Source organism: Toxorhynchites rutilus, chromosome 1 (assembly GCF_029784135.1).
Source record: "Toxorhynchites rutilus septentrionalis strain SRP chromosome 1, ASM2978413v1, whole genome shotgun sequence".
Classification (NCBI taxonomy): Eukaryota; Metazoa; Arthropoda; class Insecta; order Diptera; family Culicidae; genus Toxorhynchites; species Toxorhynchites rutilus.
This window is the reverse complement of record NC_073744.1, coordinates 169,495,093-169,519,096: the sequence shown is the minus strand read 5'-3', so window position 1 is coordinate 169,519,096 and position 24,004 is coordinate 169,495,093. Positions and strand designations below refer to the sequence as shown.

General features: G+C 37.9%; 1 protein-coding gene across 9 annotated transcripts in view; it reads right to left on the bottom strand.

Moving 5' to 3' along the window:
- The window catches only part of LOC129772914 (carbonic anhydrase-related protein 10), a 100,554-nt gene that overhangs the window by 64,748 nt on the left and 11,802 nt on the right, over positions 1-24,004 (bottom strand). For 2 of the 9 annotated variants that reach the window (XM_055776444.1, XM_055776481.1), the window contains exon 2: positions 12,670-13,403. In XM_055776444.1, coding sequence (XP_055632419.1) covers positions 12,670-12,721 — 52 coding nt within the window. In that variant the 5' untranslated portion in view covers positions 12,722-13,403. Of the gene's footprint in view, positions 1-12,669; positions 13,595-24,004 lie in introns of all 9 variants that reach the window. The other 7 variants (XM_055776449.1, XM_055776456.1, XM_055776462.1 and 4 more) reach the window with 7 other exon arrangements.

Below are 24,004 nucleotides of genomic sequence, written 5' to 3'. Positions count from 1 at the left end.
TTGACCCCATTTCTGTTGACTGGTTGATCTGAAATTTGGAAGACACCTTTTATTCTACTGTCATTATAAATCGGCGTATTCCATGATCTAGAAAAATTCAATTTGGTTGTCGCTAAAAATAGCTGAATGACTTGCCTTAGAGAACACAAAACATAATAAACAACATAAATTCAAAAAGGTCGCCACCACTAAGTCGTCGACTATGTATTTTTTTCAATCCCCTCAATATCGGTATCAAATGAAATGATTTGACTAATAGTATGCAGTACATCATGAAAATCTTCAGAAGAAAATTAGGTCGGAAATAAACGCTGGATTTCCATTATTCACAATTAGTCATATACCCCACGATTTTATTTTAGTCTCATCATTGCCCTAGATTAATGAAGGAACGGATGTGATAACTACTAACTGCTACTCGCCTAATTATTTTCTAGCTCTAAGTACATTAAACCGTTTAACTCAAAAAGTTTTTTTTCATTATTTTATTTTCTAGTTTTTAGTAAATTATCTGTATCATTAGTTTACTTCTATAACCATTCAAAACCATTCAACTTTTTAATTTTTTAAATTTTTATTTCTTACCTAACTTTCTTCGGAATATTTTGATGGTGTACTGTATTCAATTAGTCAAATAATTTCATTTTATATCAATATTTAGGTGATTGCAAAAAATACATAGTAGACCATTTTATGGCGGTGACCTATTTGAATTTATGTTGTTCACAGTGTACTGTATTCTCCATATTTATTATCCAATATGGAATTATTATACAAATTATTCAAAATTTCCGATCTAAAAATAAGAAAAATCAAAAATAAAATACTCCGGAAAATCGAATCCCGGATAATCGAGTCCGATCTGTATTACCAAAACAATAATCGCTATCGACCTATACGATTCGACATCATTCATCCTCTAAAATGTCAAACATTCCTGAAAGTACTTTCCCTCTTCATTTAGGGTCGAATCCTGACTGTAATTCACTTACATATGTCACTCCTACCAACGCTTCTCCACAACGCGGAACGATAATGGAGCGTAGCATTACCGTAGTTCCCGAGTTCCAACCCCCTTCCGCAATCATCCCGAACCGCCTTAAATATGGGATAATGTCTATATTTACTCCCACATACTCCACTGTCTGTCATTCCCGAGCTGCTGTAAAATCTCGATCCATTAGCACCCGAGGAGCAAAAGCAAGACCTGTTATGCTGTTGTTGTATCTCTTTCTCGTTGTCATCTCATATTCAACTTAACATAACCGTGTTCCTTGGAAGGATGACATGAAAATCTGATTGCGCTACATCTACCATCGAGATCCTCGTCATGCAACGCGAAGCCCACAAACAAATGAGACTCTCGGAGATAATCAAATGACACGATGGTTGATCGTAAAATTTTTCGCAAGTCTCCGTTGGCTTTTTTCATGTTTTGTTTTCGAGGAAACAGCGAAAGCACGCTGCTGAGACAATAAATTTGCGCTCAGCATCCACCCCTTCCCACCTTCCCACAGCACACAGCATCAAAAAGCACAAGCTCTGCTTTCACCGGGCAAGGATAGAATCTCCGCTCCGGGAACAATGCAGTTGCGCGGAGATAAAATGTTTGGTGGAGGGGAAAAAATAAAACTATTAATCTATCAAGATAGAAGATGAAGTATGTACTGGTGAATAATAAATTGATATCATTCCGAAATTTCATGCTGTTCATATTTCAAACGCGTCGCTGCTCCGCCAGGAAGTACAGGGAACAATCTACTCGTTCGCAACGGACACAAGACAACGAGGACGACGACGGAAGCTGCTTACTATCTTCCCTGCTTCCAGTATGCGAAGGTGTGTGGTGAAGGCGGGGAGGTGAATGTCTTAATTTAGTGACGGGCGATGCTTCCGCAGAAACTTGTAGCCGTGCTTCGTTGCTCTGTGCGGCCTTCTAAACCGATTGAATAATCGAGCCCCGTTTATCCAGATATTGCTGGGAATACTTAATGGAATCTAAATCATATACTCGAATAGTCACAAACTCACGATTTCACGAAACTGAGTCCAGGTAAAGGAATAAGCGGTTGTTTTGATTCTCAATGAGCCCAAGCCCCTGCGTTCCACTCCTTGAGGACTACAGTGATGCCATTGTCGTTGTATCAGTTTGCCAAGTTGAAGCATAAAAGGCATGCAAACTCTTTTGAACGCACTCCTTTTGATAAATTCAATGATTCGTGGTTCCAGGAGTAGCAAAACTTTTCATTCCGCAGCTACAGTTTGCTTGTCAAACGAGGAATTTTTCCAGGAACGTCGACCATTTTTTGACGTAGAACTACGTCTTTCATTAAGGGTGCCAAATCAGAAAACAGGTCACGTTTTTATGAAATAAAGTTAACGTTAATAACTATTTTTACCGCGAACGGATTTTGGCGATTTACCCACCAAACTAATTGGAAATTCCCTAAGATTTGTTTGATATGCTTTGATACATTACAATACCATAGTCTGTATATGGTTTAAATTGATGAAAATTGGAAGCATTCCCATTTCCTCATACATTTGTTCTGTCCACTTGTGTGCTTTCCCGAACAAAGCTGTCAATAACGAGCAACTTATCGGACTTAACTTAACGAAGGGGAAATCGCAAGATATAAAGTCTCCGTGAACAAAAGGAAAGAAGAAGAACGAAGGGGAATATTTGCCTAGAGTATAAACAGTGGATCTCGCTGAGGCAAACTTTCATTCTTCGGGAGGAAATCGACTGAACAACATCGTTGCTGGACGAGCTGGACGGCGAGGGATCGAATGCCTTTCTCAAGGCAATGCGGGGGAGGAGTAATATTATGGATAGAGTAAAGTTTTCCAAGGGCCTCTTTGAAGATTAGAGACGAATAAACTGAAGATGTTTGGAGTCTCAAGCAAGGAAGGAAGGCAAACTTTCATTATCGTTCGATGCCTCTGGCATTACAATCATTGCATCAAACTGACGCCATTGCATTAAGGTTCTGAGCTACACAATTTTGTGGGGAATCATCAAGCTAGGCTGATGATACCTCACCAAGAAAATAAATGTTCTGGAATTTAGTCAGTGATTTGGTTTCGCGTGGCGGTAGGAAAACTCGCTTCACAAAGGATGACAGCTAAGGCAATCTAGACTGGCAATATTAACAGAAAAGGCTTCTGCTGCGAAGAGCGCAAATCGGAAATAAGTGTGTGTATATTTAGCTGCTTCAAGTCATCTATATATGGATATTTGTATGCATACGTGCTTGCTTCATAACCCGTGCCTAAAAATAGTGCATCTTCGCTACGCTGAAACCCCATTTGTATCTGCGCCCATGTGCGTTGGCACTGTAACGATGCAACAATCACCTATTTTTATTATGCTATGATTGACGATTGTTTGGTGTTGCAAATTATGCAGTCGTAATGATAAATATAAACAAGGAGGGGAGATAGCGGGAGGGAAATATTTACGCTAGGGCATTGGTAAGGAATCTCTGCTGAGGCAAATATTCAGGCTTTTTCCCAGCAGCTAACATTGTTTGTTTTCTGTCACCAATGCATTGAACTGACGCTATGGTGAATTTTTAGAGAATACCAAGTCATTCATTAAATTATAAAATATTAATTTATTTAACTGCCTTCAACTAGGATTGCATTTACGCTGATCTTGATTATAATGAAGCAGTGCTACTCTTTTCGAGGTTGTTGAGATTAACAGATAGAGTTTATTTCGTTTATTTAGTCACCAAGAAAGTAAATGTCGTTCTGAAAATTTGTATGTGATTTGGTTTCGCTTGCCAGTAGCGAAACTTTCTCCACTAAGAATGACAGCTGCACTTACCTCGAGCATGCATTGTTCTGCGAGCACAAAAATGAATCATCATACAATTATCGTCAAATGATTTTACAATAAAAAAAACATTTCAGAGCGACCAAACTGGTAGAATGATTATTTCAAATTTTTCGCAGTATTATAGAATAATATCCGCAGTTATAAACAAGCGACCTGAATGAAACTACAGCGTAGTTCTACGTCAACAATACAGTCGTGTCTTGGACACAACCTCCTATATTTTTTTCATTTTGCAATCTTCCGGAACACGAGGTATAAAATTTACAGTCAATCGAACGAAAGGCCTTTCTCAAGGCCGAGTGTTTAGTTCAATTTTGCAAATTGTTTTTTTTAGGTTAGAGGCGAACGAATTGAAAAGGCCTGAAAGTGTGAGAAAGCCTCTATAATTAGAAACAACATCATTACACCAATGGACTTTTCTTCTATGGACTTCCAAGCATATTTATAGATTTTGTTATTCCAATAGGTTTTCAAAACTAGTTTAGTTTTTGGGTCAATAAATAACAAACATCACTCATACACCTTTCATCTTTCGAAAATGATTGTCATAAACTTCGTTCAGCCGACAACGAGATATTAATTAGGGATTTGAGCTTTCACGCCAAACATAACACTCTCGTTCACTCGAGCAAAACAGCTGTGTCTGACATCAGCATTGAGAAAGACTGCTGTCTGCTAGCTGGAGCAAGATTATGGTTTGATTTGTGGGGACTTTAAAATTTCTCAGTTCATTTGCCTCTAGCCTTGAACAATGCCAATTTGGAAACGATATAAACTCTCGACATCGAGAAATACTATCTGGAAAACCTCGCTACCTTCTTATCACTATCTGGCTGACTGATGAATCGTGAATGCTGTGAAACTGCTAATAGCTTGTTTATACTCATTAAATTGAAAACAAGTGGAGCTTAAATTGCCATATAAGAAAAAAAACACATTGTCCTTAGAACAAACACTACATTCGTTATTTATATTTCATGAAAACGTGGTGATGATCTGGCACCATTAATGAAAGACGTAGTATTTAGCATAAAACAAATACAGGCAAAAAATTTTTTGTGCGGGGGATAGGGACCGCATAAAAAAATCGTACAAAACGTGTTCGGTACACACTGCTGGGCGATGGGACAGTTTGCCTCTTCGGTTGCGCGTGGCTGTTTTGTGCTTTTAGTTGCATGCCGAAACGTGATGATGTTAGATATCATGTCATGCAAAAACTTAGATCATTTGATGGGAGGAGGGGAATGATTTCAGAAGTGGATAATTGAGACGCAAATATGCTTCTTTCGCACTGAAATGCATATAAGCCTTCGGTGGCTAAATGGACGATAACTTTGTCAAATATGTTTCTTTTCATATACCGCACAAAAAAATATCGCACAAAAAAAATTGCAAAAAAATACCGCACAAAAACAGGTTTTACTGTACACTTTGTCCAACTTCTATAAGACCACCCTGATTCTATTTCGTTGCAACACAAACAGTTATAATTCCAACAAGATACATTCATACATTGTTGAAGGCTTAGAATAAAGTATATTTAACGTCAATTTCGTTCAAATGAGTTGTTTGTTTATTTATTGTGCTTAAAAATGATAATTTCAGCTGTCCATTTTCTATAAGACCATTTAAAAATTCATAAGTATTATCAATGAAAATTCCAAACCATCGGCTGATTTACATGTCAATAATTGGCAACCTCGCCATTCCGGCGTAAAACCTGGAAAATTCGTGTTGGAATACTATTTACCAAATGCTGCTGAACGATTTTCTCGGTATTGTTTCCGTGTTTCCGAAATTGCGACCTTGAGCTCTTGAATCGTGGTGTCCCGTTCCCTCAGTGTAGATTCTGCGTACAAGGATCCCCCGAAGATTTTCAACAGTATTCAAGTCTGTAGAGCGAGCCGGCCAGTCCAAAAAATTAGGAAAATAGGACTTAATCCATTGCTTAGTGTCTTTGCTGATATGAATATGATATGATATGTTAATTTTTGTGACGATATCCTCGCAAAAACACTCGGAGAGAGGATTCCAGAACATATATGTAATCCTTGAATGATGTGAACGCTATCTTGAGCTTTCCGGTTGCATAAAATCCCGCCCAAACCATGCACGAGCGTCCACCAAAATTCCTGGTTGAAAAATACTGTTCCTTCTTCCGCAAATCACGCCAGTACTCGTTGAAACCATCAGAACCATTCTGTTGAACTTGTCTTCGTCGAAGATAACCTATACTTTTTATAACAAAATGTATTATGTTGGAAACATTCTTTGTCACAACATAGCATGTCCCACTGTCGGTTCCTGTGAGCTTTGGCAAAACTCAGACGTCTTTCGATGTAAGATGGTGTAAGATGAGCCTTTAACCTTATAAACCCTCGTTATGTGAGGTTTTTTTTACCAAAACTCGACGAATTGTCACCCGAGTAACATTTAAATTGAAATATTGCTTCATTTGCATGAGCGATTTTGAGGTATTCGAAGCTGTTCTAGCTATTTTCCGCTTGTTCCGGTCAGAGAGCTTCGATTTACGTGAAGCTCTCTCCTTCTTACCGTATCCTTGAGGATTCGTCAAATAATTGAGCAATACTTGATGGGATCGTCCAATCCGACGAGAAATTTCTCTGATACCAACATTTTCTTGGTGAAATTCCGTTAGCACTTTTCCCTTTGGCATTTTCCAGATTTATTGATCAAAACAACTAAAACAACGGAAAATGTAACTGGTCTTATAGAAACTTGACACTCGAAAAATACAAAACCTTTGGTTTACGCTCAACGCTTGCACACACACATATGAAAATCATGCAGTGTATGGAAGTCACGAATACCAACACACTAGAAAATAAGTTGATGTATTATTTGTTTACCATGGCACGAAGCAGCCGGATCATCACCTGGTCTTATAGAAGTTGGACGGAGTGTAGGCAATGATTTCTTGAGATTTCGTTATTCGTTCTTCGGCTACAGGCGAGTTTATATTTTCATTGCACCACCGCCATTATCATTCAACGCATAAAATCAACAAAGCGTATATGTGATTCAATCATACACAAACACATTCCACCTGACGGTTCAAATGGCGTACAACTGGGTGTTTTTTTATTTTTTACCTTTGCTTTGAGAACAAGAATTTTCAAAAAAGATGAGCTGTTTCGTAATATTGTTCCTTTCTTGCTATAATATTCAAGTGCTTAAATCCCACATTTGAGCACAATATCTTCAAATATGATTTTTTTTAATGACTTTTCAAAGCTTGCCATATTGACGTTACTTTGAAACGCTGCAGCTTGAATGATAGCTTGGATTTTTTTGGCGTCAAAGGAAAAGTTGTTCAAAAAACTATTCAAAATAAATCTCTTTAATAAGATATTGTAAAATTCGATCATAGAAGGCCTGACTCAAAAAAAAAATCATGAAAAACTTTGATTTTTTGAATTTTTTTTCCTCAATTTTTACAAAAAATTATAACTTAAAAACTATGATACCTAAAAAATTCATGCCAAAGAATGAAATGTAGGATTTCTTTAAATTTTTACGAAAAAATACCAAAAATTTTTTAGAAAAAAAAGTTATTTTAACAATTAAAATTCAGTTTTCTCAAAAACGTATTTTTTTAAATTCCCGAAAATATATATATGAATAGCCCTTAAAATTTGCAACAAATCGTCCATACATTGGAAGACGGCCACATCTACAGGGAAAAAGTTTTTCTAACAACAACTTTTTTATATTTTCATTGAAAAAAATACAACTAATCCTAATTTTGTTTAAATTCAAGATAGCAATATAGTGTATTCGACAAAGTTTTAGATCTTATTAAAATGTGAACTTTTGTCGAAGACGTCAACTTTCTATCTGTAATAGTTTTGGAATATAAGTCATTTTTGTATGCAGACTCCTGAAAATAATAATGTTTTGCTCGTAACATTTTTGTGTGTAAATTCTAACGTTTGACAATTTCTTGACATGTTTCTAAACATAGAAAAGTAAGCAGAGCATTTAAAATTATACAAAAAAATGTTACGAACTGAAAATTAATAGCATTTTTTCAAAGAAAAACATGAAAAAGTTGTTTTCGGAAAACTTTTTCCATGTAAATGTGCCCATCGTCCGATGTATGGAAAACTTGTTGGAAATTCTAAGGGCTATTTATATCTATTTTTTCTAGAATTTTAAAAGCATATGTTTTCGAGAAAAATGAATTTTAATTTTCAAAACATTTTTTCTACATGATTTTTTTTTCCGAAAAATGCTTTGATAATTTTTAATAAAAACCTAGGTAATTTCCTACATTTCATTTTCTGATCATCTTTTTGTAGATGTTATAATTTTTAAACTGAGATTTTTCGAAAAGAAAAAGTTGAAAAAACTCAAAATTTGAAAAAAAAAATAACTACAGAATAAATATCAGGCCTACAAAATTTTAATTAAAGAATGGAATGTAGGATATTATTTTAGTTTTCATTAAAAATTATCAAAAAAATTTTTGGAAAAAAATTTCATTGAAAAAAAAATATTTTGAAAATTAAAATTCATTTTTCTCGAAAACATATGCTTTCAAAATTCTGAAAGAAATAGATATAGATAGCCCTTTCCAACAAGTTTTCCATACATCAGACGATGGGCACATTTACATGGAAAAAATGTTTCTCGAACAACTTTTTCATGCTTTTCTTTGGAAAAATGCTATTAATTTTCAATTCGTAACATTTTTTTGTATAAATTATCGCATTTTAAATGCTTTGCTTTGCTTTTCTCTATTTAGAAACATGTCAAGAACGTGTCAAACGTGAGAATTTACACACAAAAATGTTACGAGCAAAACATTTTTTTTTTTCAGGAGTCTTCAAACAAAAAATGACATATATTCCAAAAACTACAAAAGATAGAAAGTTGATGTCTTCAACAAAAGTTTATATTTTAACAAGATCTAAAACTTTGTCGAATACACTATATCGCTATCTTGACTTTAAACAAAATTAGGATAAGTTGTATTTTTTTCAAAGAAAACACGAAAAAGTTGTTGTTGTTCGAAAAACGTTTTTCCTGTAGAAGTGCCCATCTTCCAATGTATGGACGACTTGTTGGAAATTGTAAGGGATATTCATATATATATATATTTGGGAATTTATAAAAAAACGTTTTCGAGAAAAATGAATTTTAATTTTTAGAACAACTTTTTTTGTCAGCTAAATTTTTTTCCAAAATCTAATTTTAATAAAATTAAGTATTTTTTTGTGAAAATTTGAACAATTTCCTACATTTCATTCTGGGCCTGATTCTCGAATACACTTCACGGTGGAAACGGAATGAAACGTATCCGCGATGACAACGGTACGGTGTCGACATCTGGATACGAGATTAGTTTCCCACTAAACTTATCATCATAATATCAAATTATCTTCAGACGAAATTTCTATATGAGATTATTATATCACATGAAGAAAACAAAGTTTTCCACTCACATTGAATACCAGTTTGATACGAAGAAGTTAATTTTCATTAATGATTTTTTATTTGAAAAGTGCTCATTCTGCCTGAAAACTCATTATTATCTTCGACACTTCACTAACTCGTAAGACGTAGTTCAATGGCGTGCCGTTTATTTCGTTTCCACCGTGAAGTGTATTCGAGAATCAGGCCCTCTTTGACAAGAATTTTGTAGGTATCATAGTTTTTAAATTATAAATTTTTGCAAAAATTAAGAAACAAATTTGGCTTTTATGGAAAAAGTAATTTTTTTTTTCTTCATTTTTTACAAAAATTTATAATTTAAAAACTATGATACCTACCAAATTCTAAGTAGTCTAATTGTTTTTCGAATATTTCAAATATGCAAAGTTGCCTAAATGACCCATGTCTTTACACCCACAACGTTTCGCTACTATCTGAGATGGTGCTGCCAACTCCTAAGACAAGTTGGCATGAAATTCGTCATATATATGAAACAATGAAGCATCGAAATTCACTAGACGAAATGAAAATAGCAGCAAAAATAGAGCTTTTTTCTACTGATAGGTATCATGAATTCCTAACTCTCTGGAAACAAATCAACAGGAGATTTCAGCGATCACAACAGAAGCGTGATCGGTTTGAGAATGACCATGTAGACTGGCTTAAGGATTATGCTCTACCGCACCCAAACTAGAGTTGGCAGAAAACATTTCATCTTTGGCAGAAATGATGCCATTTCGTGTGCTGGATGGTCAAATGCGCAAATAATGAGCTGTTTTAAAAGATTCAAAATGGTTTGTAAGTATGCGAGCAGTAATCTCTTTCTGTTTTCTTTTCCCATTTCATTTGGGATTGTGCCAAAAAAAAGTCCATACGACGTCAATGGGAATCGAACCAAGGCCGGCTGGAATGCAAAGCTATTTCACACTATCCATATAGCTGCCAGCGCTGTTACATAGAAGCGTGATAATATTACACCTTACCATAAAATGAAGTTGGAAAGTGTTTTCTAAGAGGATAAAGAAAAACATGAACGAGAATATATCTTTCTCTGTCTGGGTCGTGTATTTGGCAAACTATACGAAAAGCTTTCATATGTTTTCATTTAAATTTGTCTCATCGCTCGCTCATATTGGCTCCAGCATATATATTATACAAATGATAGACATGTATTGGGGAGTCGAACATTTTGTGCTATTTTTTCAGCTCATTTAATGTAATAAATTGGGATGCCATAACATGTGCTAAAATTAACATTGGGTTTAGTATCTTTGGACAAAACACGAAGTAAACCAGATAAAGTAAACTATCACCCAACTTCAAGTTCACCAGTGTTGCATTAATGACTGAAGAATTATCTTCTTCAAAACTTTTCACTTAGATCTAAACAATTTGGATTCATTCTAAAATCGAACACTAAGTCGGCAAAGGTAGAACTAATTAGTTTCGCCACTGAAGGTTTAGATGAAAAAAAATTATAGCATGCATCTGTACAGATCTTGGAAAAAAAACGCTTCCCTCTCTAAAATTTAATAGAAAAACTAAAATAATACTGATACTCGGTTTACAATCCAGGTTTTCGGAGAATATGTAACTTTATGAAGATCGATGAAAATCATTCACCCCCCAACAACCCTATTTTAATTTTTAGAGATTTTTAAAGCTCTTCATTGGCCTACCGCAAATTGCATCACGGAAAAAACGCTGTAGAAATTTAATTTTTAGGAATTATATCTTCAGCTTTCGCTTATAATCAGATAAGAGTGTATAGATCACCTTGGTCATGCTTCACTGTCAATTTTTCGTAAATTTGGAAAAATTTCGTCGAACGAAAAAGAGCGTCGTGAATTAATCCTGTGCACTCATTTCGAGAATCCGGAGTTGTCACATCGGGACATCGGTAAGATGCTGGGAATCATCCAATCGACGGTCAGCAGAGTACTAAAACGATACTTCGAGAACCTAACGGCAAAAATGGATGCTCCGTCAGTGAAAAAGATCACAAGCGCGTAGTTAAGCAGTTTAGACGTGATCGGAGAAGTTCGGTCCGGGATGTCGCCAATAAGCTGAATTTGTCAAGTTCATTCGTCCAGCGGACCAAGCAGCGGGAGGGCCTGCGTACATACAAGGTTCAGAAGGCTCCTAACCGCGACGAAAGGCAAAACATGGTGGGGAAGACGCGAGCCCGGAAGCTGTACACCGAAATACTGACGAAGCCGCACTGCCTGGTAATGGACGACGAAACCTACGTCAAAGCGGACTTTCGTCAGCTGCCGGGCCTGTTGTTCTTCTCCGCAGAGGACAAATTCAGCGTTCCGGAGGAGATTCGCAAGCAGAAACTATCCAAGTTTGCCAAAAAGTACATGGTGTGGCAAGCGATCTGCTCTTGCGGAAAGCGGAGCGCCCCCTTCGTGATGACCGGCACGGTAAACGGACAGGTTTACCTTAAGGAGTGCCTACAGAAGCGCTTACTACCACTATTGAAGCAGCACGAGGGCCCGACCATCTTCTGGCCGGATCTCGCTTCGTGCCACTATTCAAAGGACGTGTTGGAGTGGTACGAAGCCAACGGGGTCACCTTCGTGCCAAAGGAAATGAACCCGCCCAACGCGCCCGAGCTTCGCCCAATAGAGAAATATTGGTCGATTATGAAGCAGGCCCTCCTGAAGAACCCAATAGTTGTCTAATCGGAGGCGGACTTCAAGAGAAAATGGATTTCTGTTCAAAAAAAACTACAACCTGACGTTGTACAGAACCTTATGGACGGGGTAAAGAGGAAGGTGCGAGCATACGGGCTTGGGCTCGAAGTATGAATAAAAAGAAAATGCCAAAAGTTGTTTAATAGTTTTTATTTTTCTGTCTAAAATTTTCAAAAGGATCGGTCTACTGGGCGAATTTCTACAGCGTTTTTTCCGTGATGCAATTTGATGTAACACACCCTTTATGTGCTCCTGAACTGGACGCTCATATAAACCTCGCCGCCCGCAAATGTCGGACCCAATTATGAAATTACTGCCTAAATTGGGCTGCCTATTCGATGTCGCGTCGTCGTCGTCGTCGTCGCCCTCACCAGTTCCCCCTAATTAGTGAATGAATTCACAAACCTGCCTACCGGTCCAATTGCAGGAAATTACCACTACGGTTTCGATATGATTCTCAGGCTTTTCCAAACCTGGCAAACCACTAGTGCCAGGAACTGCTCGCGACTCGCTAATGTGGGGCTCCCGAATGAGCGCGCAATGTGGTCAGAAGGTGGTAACACATATTAATTTTCAGCTGGTTGTGCCATGGAGGAAAACTTTCCGACCTTTTCGGAAATATAATTAAATAATAAAACACCGATGAATTAGTAACAATCGATTACTTACCCTTTCCTAGCACTAGAAGAATAACTACATTTACACCTAATTTGGCTAACATGGTTGCAGCAGTGCCGATTCACTCTCACCACATAGGCTCTAATTATTAGACCGTTGTCACTACGCGCGGCGAGCAATTATTTTTTAATTAGCCCGCAGATCAAAACTAATTTTTATGTGCACTTTTTTTTCGTATTCGCCTTACGAAATAGAGACCGGTTCCATTCCAGCTTTCAACGTGACTTTTCTCGCGTCTTAAGCTGTCACACCAAGCTGGCACCAGCTCAACTTCACTTGGGGTGGGGGGTTGAAAAATAACACACAAAAAACACTAACCTTCGCACATCTTTTTTTTTTTTAATTTTTTGCTTCCTTATAATCTTCTCGTACCACGTTCTGAAAGTTTCATTTTTTTCCCCCGCCTGGCAATCGCGTTTAAAAGTCGCAATTCGAACTCATTTGAAGTTGTGGCGCGGTGCCGAGTGCACTTTGCACGTGTTCACTTTTGGTTATTTCCCCGAAAGCATTGTATGCATGTGCTTTTCACATTTCCTACGAAGTACGGACGTGGGTGGTAAGTTGCCTCGCCTCACATCTGTTTGCTGTGGTTTGTTCTCGCTTTTTCTTTTTTTTTTTATTAGGCTAAATCACTCCCTCGCGAGGGCACACTTAATTTAATTTTCTGTTAAAACCGAGATTCTTATTCGTTGGCTTGGCAGGTGATTCTCGATGTGTTTTTTAAGCTGTTGGAAACCGTTTTAAGTTGGACTTTAGGGTGTGATTCCTGTGCATGGCCAAATTAAATGCGAGGACGAGTTTGTTCAAGGTTATAGTTTTAGTTTTAGCCTACTGAAGAGCGGAAATGCTAAATATAGACACCACAGAAAATTTCGATGTAACAGTTAAGTTTTTTCGAGTTATTCTTGACACAGTGCTGTTCGAATGGAAAGTGGCAAACGAACAAATATTATTAGTAAAATAAATTACAAACTGGTCAATAAATGAGAGATTATCGCAGTTTTGCAGCAAAATTGATACCGGAAGGTTCGAATTTCAAGCAAAATTGCGTTGACAAAACTGCGATTTCCAAAACTGAAACCGATGCAATGTTCATCAAACGCATTGTTACCGAGGACAAGACGTGGACTGATGAGTATGACATGACACCACCACTGATGTCAGCATTGAAAGGCATGAGCCGAATGAAGGACAAGAAAAAAATTGATTTCAGCCATCATTACATCAACAATTTCTAATATAATATCAAAAGCGTTCAACCAGAGATGTAAGGACTGAAAAAAGCACTGGCATAAGTACATTTCAATGCATTTTCAAGACTATCGAGAAAAGATCAACATAGTTCGGAATCACGGAAGCGTTAAGGTAATCTAGCAATATAACTCCCAATTAAACAATTGAACATTATAAATTTTGGAAAATGGGTGTACTCTGTCGGATGGGAACTTTGAACTCAAAATCCGGATATGATTTATGTTCCTGAAATACACGATCTGAAACTTGTCCTAATAACATACATCTGAAATTAGAATCTGGGTATTTTTTGTTTGTTTGTTTGTTTATTTATTGTAAAAAACAGTTTAAAAATACACATGTAATGGCTCCTTTAAATACGATGGGGAAACTTATTAAAACTTCATTTCAAATTCATGTTCAATTCTCGGTTAAGATAAACAAAATTTTCCAAGCAAATCTCTTTCTCTTTCTCTTTCTCTTTCTCTTTCTCTTTCTCTTTCTCTTTCTCTTTCTCTTTCTCTTTCTCTTTCTCTTTCTTTTCTCTTTCTCTTTCTCTTTCTCTTTCTCTTTCTCTTTCTCTCTTTCTCTTTCTCTTTCTCTTTCTCTTTCTCTTTCTCTTTCTCTTTCTCTTTCTCTTTCTCTTTCTCTTTCTCTTTCTCTTTCTCTTTCTCTTTCTCTTTCTCTTTCTCTTTCTCTTTCTCTTTCTCTTTCTCTTTCCTCTTTCTCTTTCTCTTTCTCTTTCCTCTTTCTCTTTCTCTTTCTCTTTCTCTTTCTCTTTCTCTTTCTCTTTCTCTTTCTCTTTCTCTTTCACTTTTATGCTTTCTACCATTTTATCTCTATTTCTTGTCCCCACTCAGATTACTCTGATCCAACAACATGGTTGTTGCAAGACAACAAATATATTTTTGTTCGATCCACATTCGGATACTTTACTTTTATAAGCAGCTGAATAAGGTTGATTGATCATCCATTCAATACATATCCGAGTGTTCATCGCGAACGTTCTTCTTCTTCTTCTTTTATATTACAGCCATAACAGTTATCATCAGTTATCAACAGTTCTCGGCTCTCGCACCAACACCATCATTTCACATATATTAACCGCTTCAATCTACTTTGGCATCGTATTGAAACAACAACAACAACAACAAGAAACTTAGAAAACAATTATTAAATTCATCAAAATATCTCATAAGAACGTGACATGTTTTCTGATTTGGTACCGATACTAAAAAACGGAGTCCTACGAGAACTATGAAAGATAAATAAAACATAGCGAGAATCCTGAGCACTCAGATTAAATACATTCACCCGAATGCCATTTATCCGAATAGCTATTTTCGGTTTTTTTTAAATTTACGTCAACAGTCTGCACAAAATTTCCAAGCAGTGCAGCTGTCAAAAATTAACTGAACATTCAAAATGGTTGAACTTGTCAGCATAAGTGAGAGGCACGAGTACCAACATAACGCCACAAAAAAAATTCGAGGGGTTGTATCCGAGCCACGACCGCTTAGGACGTAGGACTATGCAACCTTTTTTTTTAATTTGTTGGTTTATCATTTCGGATAAAGGGTCTGTCACATCAAATTGCATCACGGAAAAAAATTTAATTTTAATTTTTTTTAAATTTAATTTTTAGGAATTATATCTTCAGCTTTCGCTTATAATCAGATAAGAGTGTATAGATGCTTCACTGTCAATTTTTCGTAAATTTGGAAAAATGTCGTCGAACGAAAAAGAGCGTCGTGAATGATTCCTGTGCACTCATTTCGAGAATCCGGAGTTGTCACATCGGGACATCGGTAAGATGCTGGGAATCGTCCAATCCACGGTCAGCAGAGTACTAAAACGATACTTCGAGAACCTAACCATCGACCGGAAGGTGAAGAACGGCAAAAATGGATGCTCCGCCAGTGAAAAAGATCACAAGCGCGTAGTTAAACAGTTTAGACGTGATCCAAGAAGTTCGGTCCGGGATGTCGCCAATAAGCTGAATTTGTCAAGTTCATTCGTCCAGCGGACCAAGCAGCGGGAGAGCCTGCGTACATACAAGGTTCAGAAGGCTCCTAACCGCGACGAAAGGCAAAACATGGTGGGGAAGACGCGAGCCCGGAAGCTGTACACCGAAATGCTGACGAAGCCGCATTGCCTGGTAATGGACGACGAAACCTACGTCAAAGCGGACTTTCGTCAGCTGCCGGGCCTGTTGTTCTTCTCCGCAGAGGACAAATTCAGCGTTCCGGAGGAGATTCGCAAGCAGAAACTATCCAAGTTTGCCAAAAAGTACATGGTGTGGCAAGCGATCTGCTCTTGCGGAAAGCGGAGCGCCCCCTTCGTGATGACCGGCACGGTAAACGGGCAGGTGTACCTTAAGGAGTGCCTACAGAAGCGCTTACTACCACTATTGAAGCTGCACGAGGGCCCGACCATCTTCTGGCCGGATCTCGCTTCGTGCCACTATTCAAAGGACGTGTTGGAGTGGTACGAAGCCAACGGGGTCACCTTCGTGCCAAAGGAAATGAACCCCTCCCAAGGCGCCGGAGCTTCGCCCAATAGAGAAATATTGGGCGATTATGAAGCAGGCCCTCCGGAAGAACCCAATAGTTGTCAAATCGGAGGCGGACTTCAAGAGAAAATGGATTTCTATTCAAAAAAAAAACTACAACCTGACGTTGTACAGAACCTTATGGACGGGGTAAAGAGGAAGGTGCGAGCATACGGGCTTGGGCTCGAAGTATGAATAAAAAGAAAATGCCAAAAGTTGTTTAATAGTTTTTATTTTACTGTCTAAAATTTTCAAAAGGATCGGTCTATTGGGCGAATTTCTACAGCGTTTTTTCCGTGATGCAATTTGGCACACCCTTTATTATTTGCGAATACGTCGAAATTCCATAAATAACTCTTAAGTAAAAATTTCCGGGGACCCTGAAAAGTTTTATTAGCTGGCGTGGTTTTATAAAATCATTTCGAGAAGCAACGATTCTTTCTTGCCTTTGCGATAACAATACACTAATTGGTCATATGTCGCAATTTGTTTCTTTATATCAATGCACGCATTGCACTGAGTATTTAACGAGAGACATCTTCCGTGCATCGCCATTCAACAAGCATAAAACACGCGTCTAACAGATGCACACAGTTGCAGCGATAAAAATGAAACAGCCCGAGGGAAAACATAAAACACAAAACGAGCAAACTATACGACCTTTGTTGTATTGTTGTGTTTCTTTCGACCTTTTCGACCTTTGTTGTGTTTCTATTCTAGCGGCTGCATAAGTTGCCCGTTATTGACAGATCTGTTCGGGAAAGCACGCAAATGGACAGAACAAATGTATGGGGGAATGGGAATGCTTCCAATTTTCATCAATTTAAACCATATTCAGACTATGGCATTGTAATGTATAGCATATCATACAAATCTTAGAAAATTTCCAATTCGATTGATATGCAAATCTTTAAAATCCATTCGCAGCAAAAATAGTTAAAAACGTGACCTGTTTTCTGATTTGGCACCCTTGATGTAAGACGTAGTCCTACGTCAAAACAGAAATCGAACATACGTAACTCGCAGAAACACAAATAGCGGCTACTTTATGAACAAATCTCTTCTTTCTACTATAGCTATAACAGCTATCACAGCGGTCTTTTTTGCAGTAGATACGCTCTCGGTCACAGGTGGTTACATATTTGTTCCGCCATCATCGTTCCACATTTCTTGTTGAAGTGGACAAGAAATGTGGAACGATGATGGCGGAACAAATATCTAACTTTGGAGGTGCAAAAAAGACGGGTGGGTAATGTCGGGGACATAACCGGAGTGACGTAGGACTATACAAAGGGGACAGCTTTTGTTAAATATATATTTTAAATATATTGTTTTATTTTTTTCTCCTACGTGAATACCTACCTATCTACCTGAAAAATGGATTAGTTTACTGTTTACTCTTTATGAATATGTTGATGGTTCTGAAAAGAACCTTTGGTGTTGTGTTTTTGTTATCACTCGATATTCCCATCTTGTTCGGTTAAACCTTCCTGTTTAGCTATTGCGTTTGCCACTCGCCACAGCTTTCACAGTTGGAAAATTTCTTCCCATCCAGCTTGTGACATGTTGTTCAGTAAATTACATTTAATGCGACGTGCCGGAGAAACACTTTGCCACTCACTGAAACTAATTGTTGCCTTGATGAGCGCCGAACCGAAGCTGCTCTGTTCTTGATGCGGGTTTTCTGATTGTCATGAGCAGCTTCGCAAGCCAACTCGAGCACTCCGACGGCCGAAACTCTATAATCGCTGTTAGGTATACTGGTGCTCCGGCACCAATCCGTTCGGCCTAGTTACCCTTGCGGAGCAATCAGTGAATGCGACGAACAGGGAACTGGAGACCTGCACGGTTCGAGTGAGACTTTGCCTTTCCCTTAACTTGTCCTCATTTGTTACGTCCACGATGCCGATGCCGTACAACCACACGGGTTTACGGTTTGAAAGAAAATAAGATATTTTTTTGGGGTCCGCGTGTTTTATACTCTAGCGGTACACACTCACAGGATAGAGACAAATCGGCAGACTCAGCCAGAGGGGCGAGTCCAACGAGACGAACGAATGAGCGTTAAAAGGGAGCGATGGCAAAAAAAATACATTCATTACGATTTGTTCGCTCGTTGGATTCACATGCAGGCTAAAAAAGGTCCTTTTTAGGATCACAAAATTATCTTTAATTTAAAGAGTTTATTGTTTTGTTATCACTCGATATCCCCATCTTGTTCCACTAAACCTTCCTGTTTAACGATTGCGTTTACCACTCGTCACAGCTTTCACATTTGGAAAATTTCTTCCCTTCCAGCTTGTGACATGTTGTACAGTAAATTATATTTAATGCGACGTGCCGGAGCACCACTCAGTGTCGCATTGGAGGCGATTTTAACCTGTAATTGAACATTTGCGATGACAGTGGTACAGTGTCGACTTTCAATGTGGGGTCATAATTTGGATCTCTATGTTTACAAAAATGTCCAACTAAATATGTCGCATTACATGTCCGTCCAATTAGCTAAATGTCGAACTAATTGTAAATTACTGTACTTTCAATCTGGAAACAATTTAAGAATTGGTGAAAATTGAATAATCAGGAAAGTCCCCAACTATCAATAAGCTCAGAACAACTGCCAAATTCACATACTCATCAGATCCTGGCAAAAAACAAATTATGAAAAAATCAATTTGTGTTTTATTATTATTTTGGATAATGTTTTAGAAAGCATTGAACTGTATTTCCTAAACTCTTTTTTGGAAGGTTTAATGGCCCTGAAAAGCGCCTTGTTTTATGGAATGGTTCCAATTTAGAAAAATTAGTACTCGTGGTTTTGAAAAAAACCATTTCGAACGCCCTCGATGCCGCCTTGTTCTGGATTTGCCACCAAAGCAGTGTGTATAAAGAACAAACTTTTTTCTTCTGCTACCTGATGCCGTTTTGCGATTGCGTTTGCCACTCGCCACTCGCCACTCGCTGCAACTGCCTGTTGTCTTGATGTCCACCGAACCGAATGCGTTCTGATCACTTCGGCGGCCGAAACTATATAACGCCGGCTAGGTGGACTGGTGCACTGGTACTAACGCGCTCGGCCTAGCTACCCTTGCGGGGAACTCCAGATCAACACGGTTCGAGCGGGATTTTGCCTTTCCCTTCACTTTTCCTCCTTTACCATGTCCAGACATGGCTGCTTGGGTTGGTTTGTTGATGTGTTGTGATGCGAACCGATGTGGTGTACGGTTTGAATGAGAATGATCGTTACGGCAGCGGAGCGGGGATTTTTAAGCTGACTGCCTGGCTCGAGAATTACGCATGTGTGAGACTGCGACCAATGTTTCGTTCAGTTTTTTCTTTTTCCTTTCCAATCGTGCTTCATTCTATTTCGCTGCTGCTCTGGTTGCCCGTTTTGGTCGGTACGATTTGAGGAGCACAAAATGGACCAATCAAAAATGGGCACATAGTGCATTTTGACAATGCTTGATATTCACAATTTTTCAATTATTTATCTCAAGAAAAATGAAATGTTATTCGTTATGATAGATGCGTAGATATATTTCCTATCAATTGATGCAAAAACCTTTGCGATCTATTGAGAAATGTTCGAGTTATAAGCGTTCCAAATCTTGCATTTTTTCCTACTTGTTCAGTGCCTAGATTTCCATTTCACCCCCTATATCTTCCGGTTAGACGTAGTCCTACGTCAAAACACGAAGCAACATTCGCGCTTCGTATCGAGCAATCCGGAGCGAAACCGTATGGAAAAAACTGCGAATGGCTTCGATGATTGTCAATAGGCTGAGCTAGCGATTTATGCGCCTCTGTTTTGAATTGGTAATATAAAAAGTATACCTCGCCGCTATAAAAGTTGTACGCTATTGACGACGAAAGGTAGGTAAACACAAACATGCACAGAAAAAATGTATGAGAAAATTGAATTGCTTTCAATTTTTTCGATTTTCCGCTTTCTTTCTGAAAGACGTAGTCCATCATCAAAAGGTGGAGTTAACTGTTCCGCTATTCCAATTTGAACTCAGCCAATCAGAGATAGAAGTGCAACGAGATTTTAGATCATTCACAAGAAATATAGATTCACCCGAACACCGGTCACCTGTTCAAGCATGTCTTCGGCCACTTGAAATGTTTGAAATGAAATTTTTGATGAAAATTGAGCTCTTTTGGTACTAGTCGTTTGTTTGCAACACAAAATTTCACACAACATCTTTGAACAATAGACCGAGCAAAAAAAGTTGAAAGTTGAAGCTAATGACACTGCAAACAAACGAAATGACAGATCGCACTAAAAATGGATATAAATACCACTGACAGTAGTACCAATTTGAAAAAAAGATTGTGCTGGAAAATCAATAATTCAAAATTTCTGGTATACATTTGATAGTATGTACACTAGAGTGCCAATGAAAATAGGCATCTCGAATTTTCAAACGGGACTTAATTGGAAATGTTGATTCCCACGGAAAACTACCCTATGCAAAATATCAGCCCTATCGGACTTCATTTACTAGTGTCGCACAGCCGTCAAAGTTTGAGTATTTCGAAAACCGAAAAACCACCCAAAGCAGGTGTAAACGAAATCGGGGTTTTCAAAACAAAAAAATGTCTCCAAATTGCATGAAACGTCAAGATCTACTGTTATATCGATTTTTTTTTTGTCAAAAATCGACAATCTTTTTTTGAATACGAGGCAAAAAGAATGGTTTAGGGTGCCAACGAAAAGCGTCATATTGTCTAATTTTTCGGTTTTCAAATTTCCATTGGCTCTCTAATGTACACCCAATGCCGTTCATCAAACGTAGTATTATGTTCAAAGGCTGAAATATAAAATCTAGGGTTACGAAGATGAACTTTGGTTACCTAACAAGTGGGAGAGTAGCTTTCGTATAGGATCATGGCCCATAATGAGCTGACATTATTGTCTAGCAACGAGCACGAAACGTAGTACTGTATGAACAACACTTTTAAAAAATAGAAAAAAACGCATAATTTTCCTTTAAAAAATTTTTGGTGTCAAAATTTTTTCCGTCCCTTTCAGGCTTGTTTTTTCATGTTATTTGAAAAAAAATATATAGGAAGAGATGCTCAGGATAATGAAACTATTTTATTCAATTCATTTGGTTATTGCTTCGAATATTAACGGTTTCATTAAAAAAAATTACAAAAATTGCCAAAAAACGCCCATTCCGGCATCTACAACATCTTGACACTATTGGACAACAACCAGAGCATCGAAAGAAAGCCCGGTTCCGGACGGACGACGACCCTGAGCGACAAGAAGCTCCGAAGGATGCTGAAGAGTGAAACAGGACAGTGAAAAAGTACTTGGCGAACGTGGACATACATTTCAGGAAGCGAATGACCCGTTCACTGGTCTCGGAGCTGCAGGCATTGACGCAGCGGCATAATAAGCGGGTGAATAAGATGGGCAAACGATTTTCCCGGCGAATCGCGACGTGGCGGTGGTGATGGACGCGGTGTTCTGGCCGGATCTGGCGTCGTCTCACTACTCGAAGCGATAGTTAGAGGAGATTTTTTTGTGTATCCCATTTGTTTATTTGAAGGCTCATTTAGCAATTCAGCTGTAACAGAGCCGAATTCATTCGTGTACAATTTTGTCTCGAGATAACTTTTCGTTGTTTATTGCATTTTCAGGCGTAAGAGTATTCCTATTCATTCGAACACAACACACGTCGCTTTTTTCGGCGTAAGAATATTCCTATTGTTCGAAAGTTCACGGTTGGACTGTTTACAGCGGGACTGTTGATATGAGGCTTGCATTGTTGTGTTAGTGTCAGTTACAGCAGACCGTAATGTGAGCGGTAAGGGGCTTGAATTACCGTCACATGACGATTGTTGTGTGGATGTAGCATCTAGATTAACACACAAAGATCGTCAGTTGAGGGCCCTGAGTTATAAGCTCGTTATAATTCGCTTAGTAGCGGACACGCAACCAATTAGGCTACGAAAACCCCCCATCGTTAGAGGAGATGGAGCGGCTGAATATCGATGTAGTATCCAAGTCGGCGAACCCGCCCAACGTCCCCCAGCTGCGTCCCATCGAGAATCTCTGGATAAACCTGAAGCGAAAGATCCACTCCAACAATTTTGTGGCGAAAACTGCTCCGGTTAATTGCCGGAAGGCCGCTCGAAAGGGCGTAGATTTTTTTTGCAAGTAAGCTAATATAATTACCTTTCTGAATCATATTTCGGACAACATAATATTTCAGACACTTTGTTCTAATATCTTGATATGCTTAATGCACTGATGATATAACTATCAAATTAATATCACAATTGCTTCTTTAGAGTAATCCCTTGGTTTCTCTATCATTTCACATGAGAACTACATTAAAATTATAACATAATCGGCAGAAATCTTACAACACCACTTATTATCGTTTGTGTTAGACGTTTCCTTCTCGTGAGCACGTAGAATTTACCTGTTAATAAATATTTAAATTTCTCTCGTGTTTCATCAGTTCTCATCATTGTTAACAGTTTACTGTGATTGCTTGGTAAGTGTCTCGCAGTTGACTATAAAATATAATCAAGTGTAATTAATTTCGTCCAAAAACATACAAAATAGAGTGTCCGAAATTTGAATTCAATCTGTCCGAAATTTGATTTAGTGTCCGAAGTTTGATTTTTATTCGCTTCATTTGAAAAGCATTTTATTCGATGATTTATGTTTTCAATCAAATAGGTACCAAAGTGGAAAGCTTAAAAGCACATTAAACTAATTTATTAAAAATATCAACCAAATAATATATGTGCAGAAAGTTTAGATCTGTTTTCTGCATCATATGCCATAAGTGTCCGAAATATGATTCAGAACGGTACCTTCCATGGGAAATTTATCAAACTCAATTATCTGTCCTAGTTTTTTTTATCACCATCCGAAAAAAAACATTTTTTAATGCAAACATTACGACGTGTTACGTTTTTTTTTTCTCACACCGTTATGTTATACGGGTGATTCAATGATATTCTACCAATCTCCGGTAGAATATCATTGAATCACCCGTACGAATTTTATGTGATTTCAAATATAACATACTGAGTGCGCTACGTGCATTGAAAATAAAGAACAAAACATGAATCGGTCCTTTCCAGGACTACAAACTAAAAAGTTATTTTAAACAATTCGAGGCATTCTAAAATATTATTTGAAGTGAATTGACTTTTATAATTTTTCGCTGGGAGAGAGCTTCTGTGATTTTATGAGCGTGTTTGAATTTATTGAGGTTATGATGATAATGTTTTGAGTTATAGAGGCTTTCTCACACTCTCAGACTTTCTCGGTGCATTTCCTCTAGCCTTCGAACAGGCCAATTTGGTAAAGTAAAATGAACATTCGGTTTTGAGAAACATCATTTGGAAAACCTCGCTGCAGCTGCCATCTGTTCGCTAGCAGGATGACTGACAACTCTTGAATGACTTATTGGTGAATTTTTTCGATCGATCTTTTTTTTTTAATTCAAACATTGTTTGTGAGTTATAAGTAGCGTGATGATGAAAATTAGTTCCGCATTTGTTTCGTGT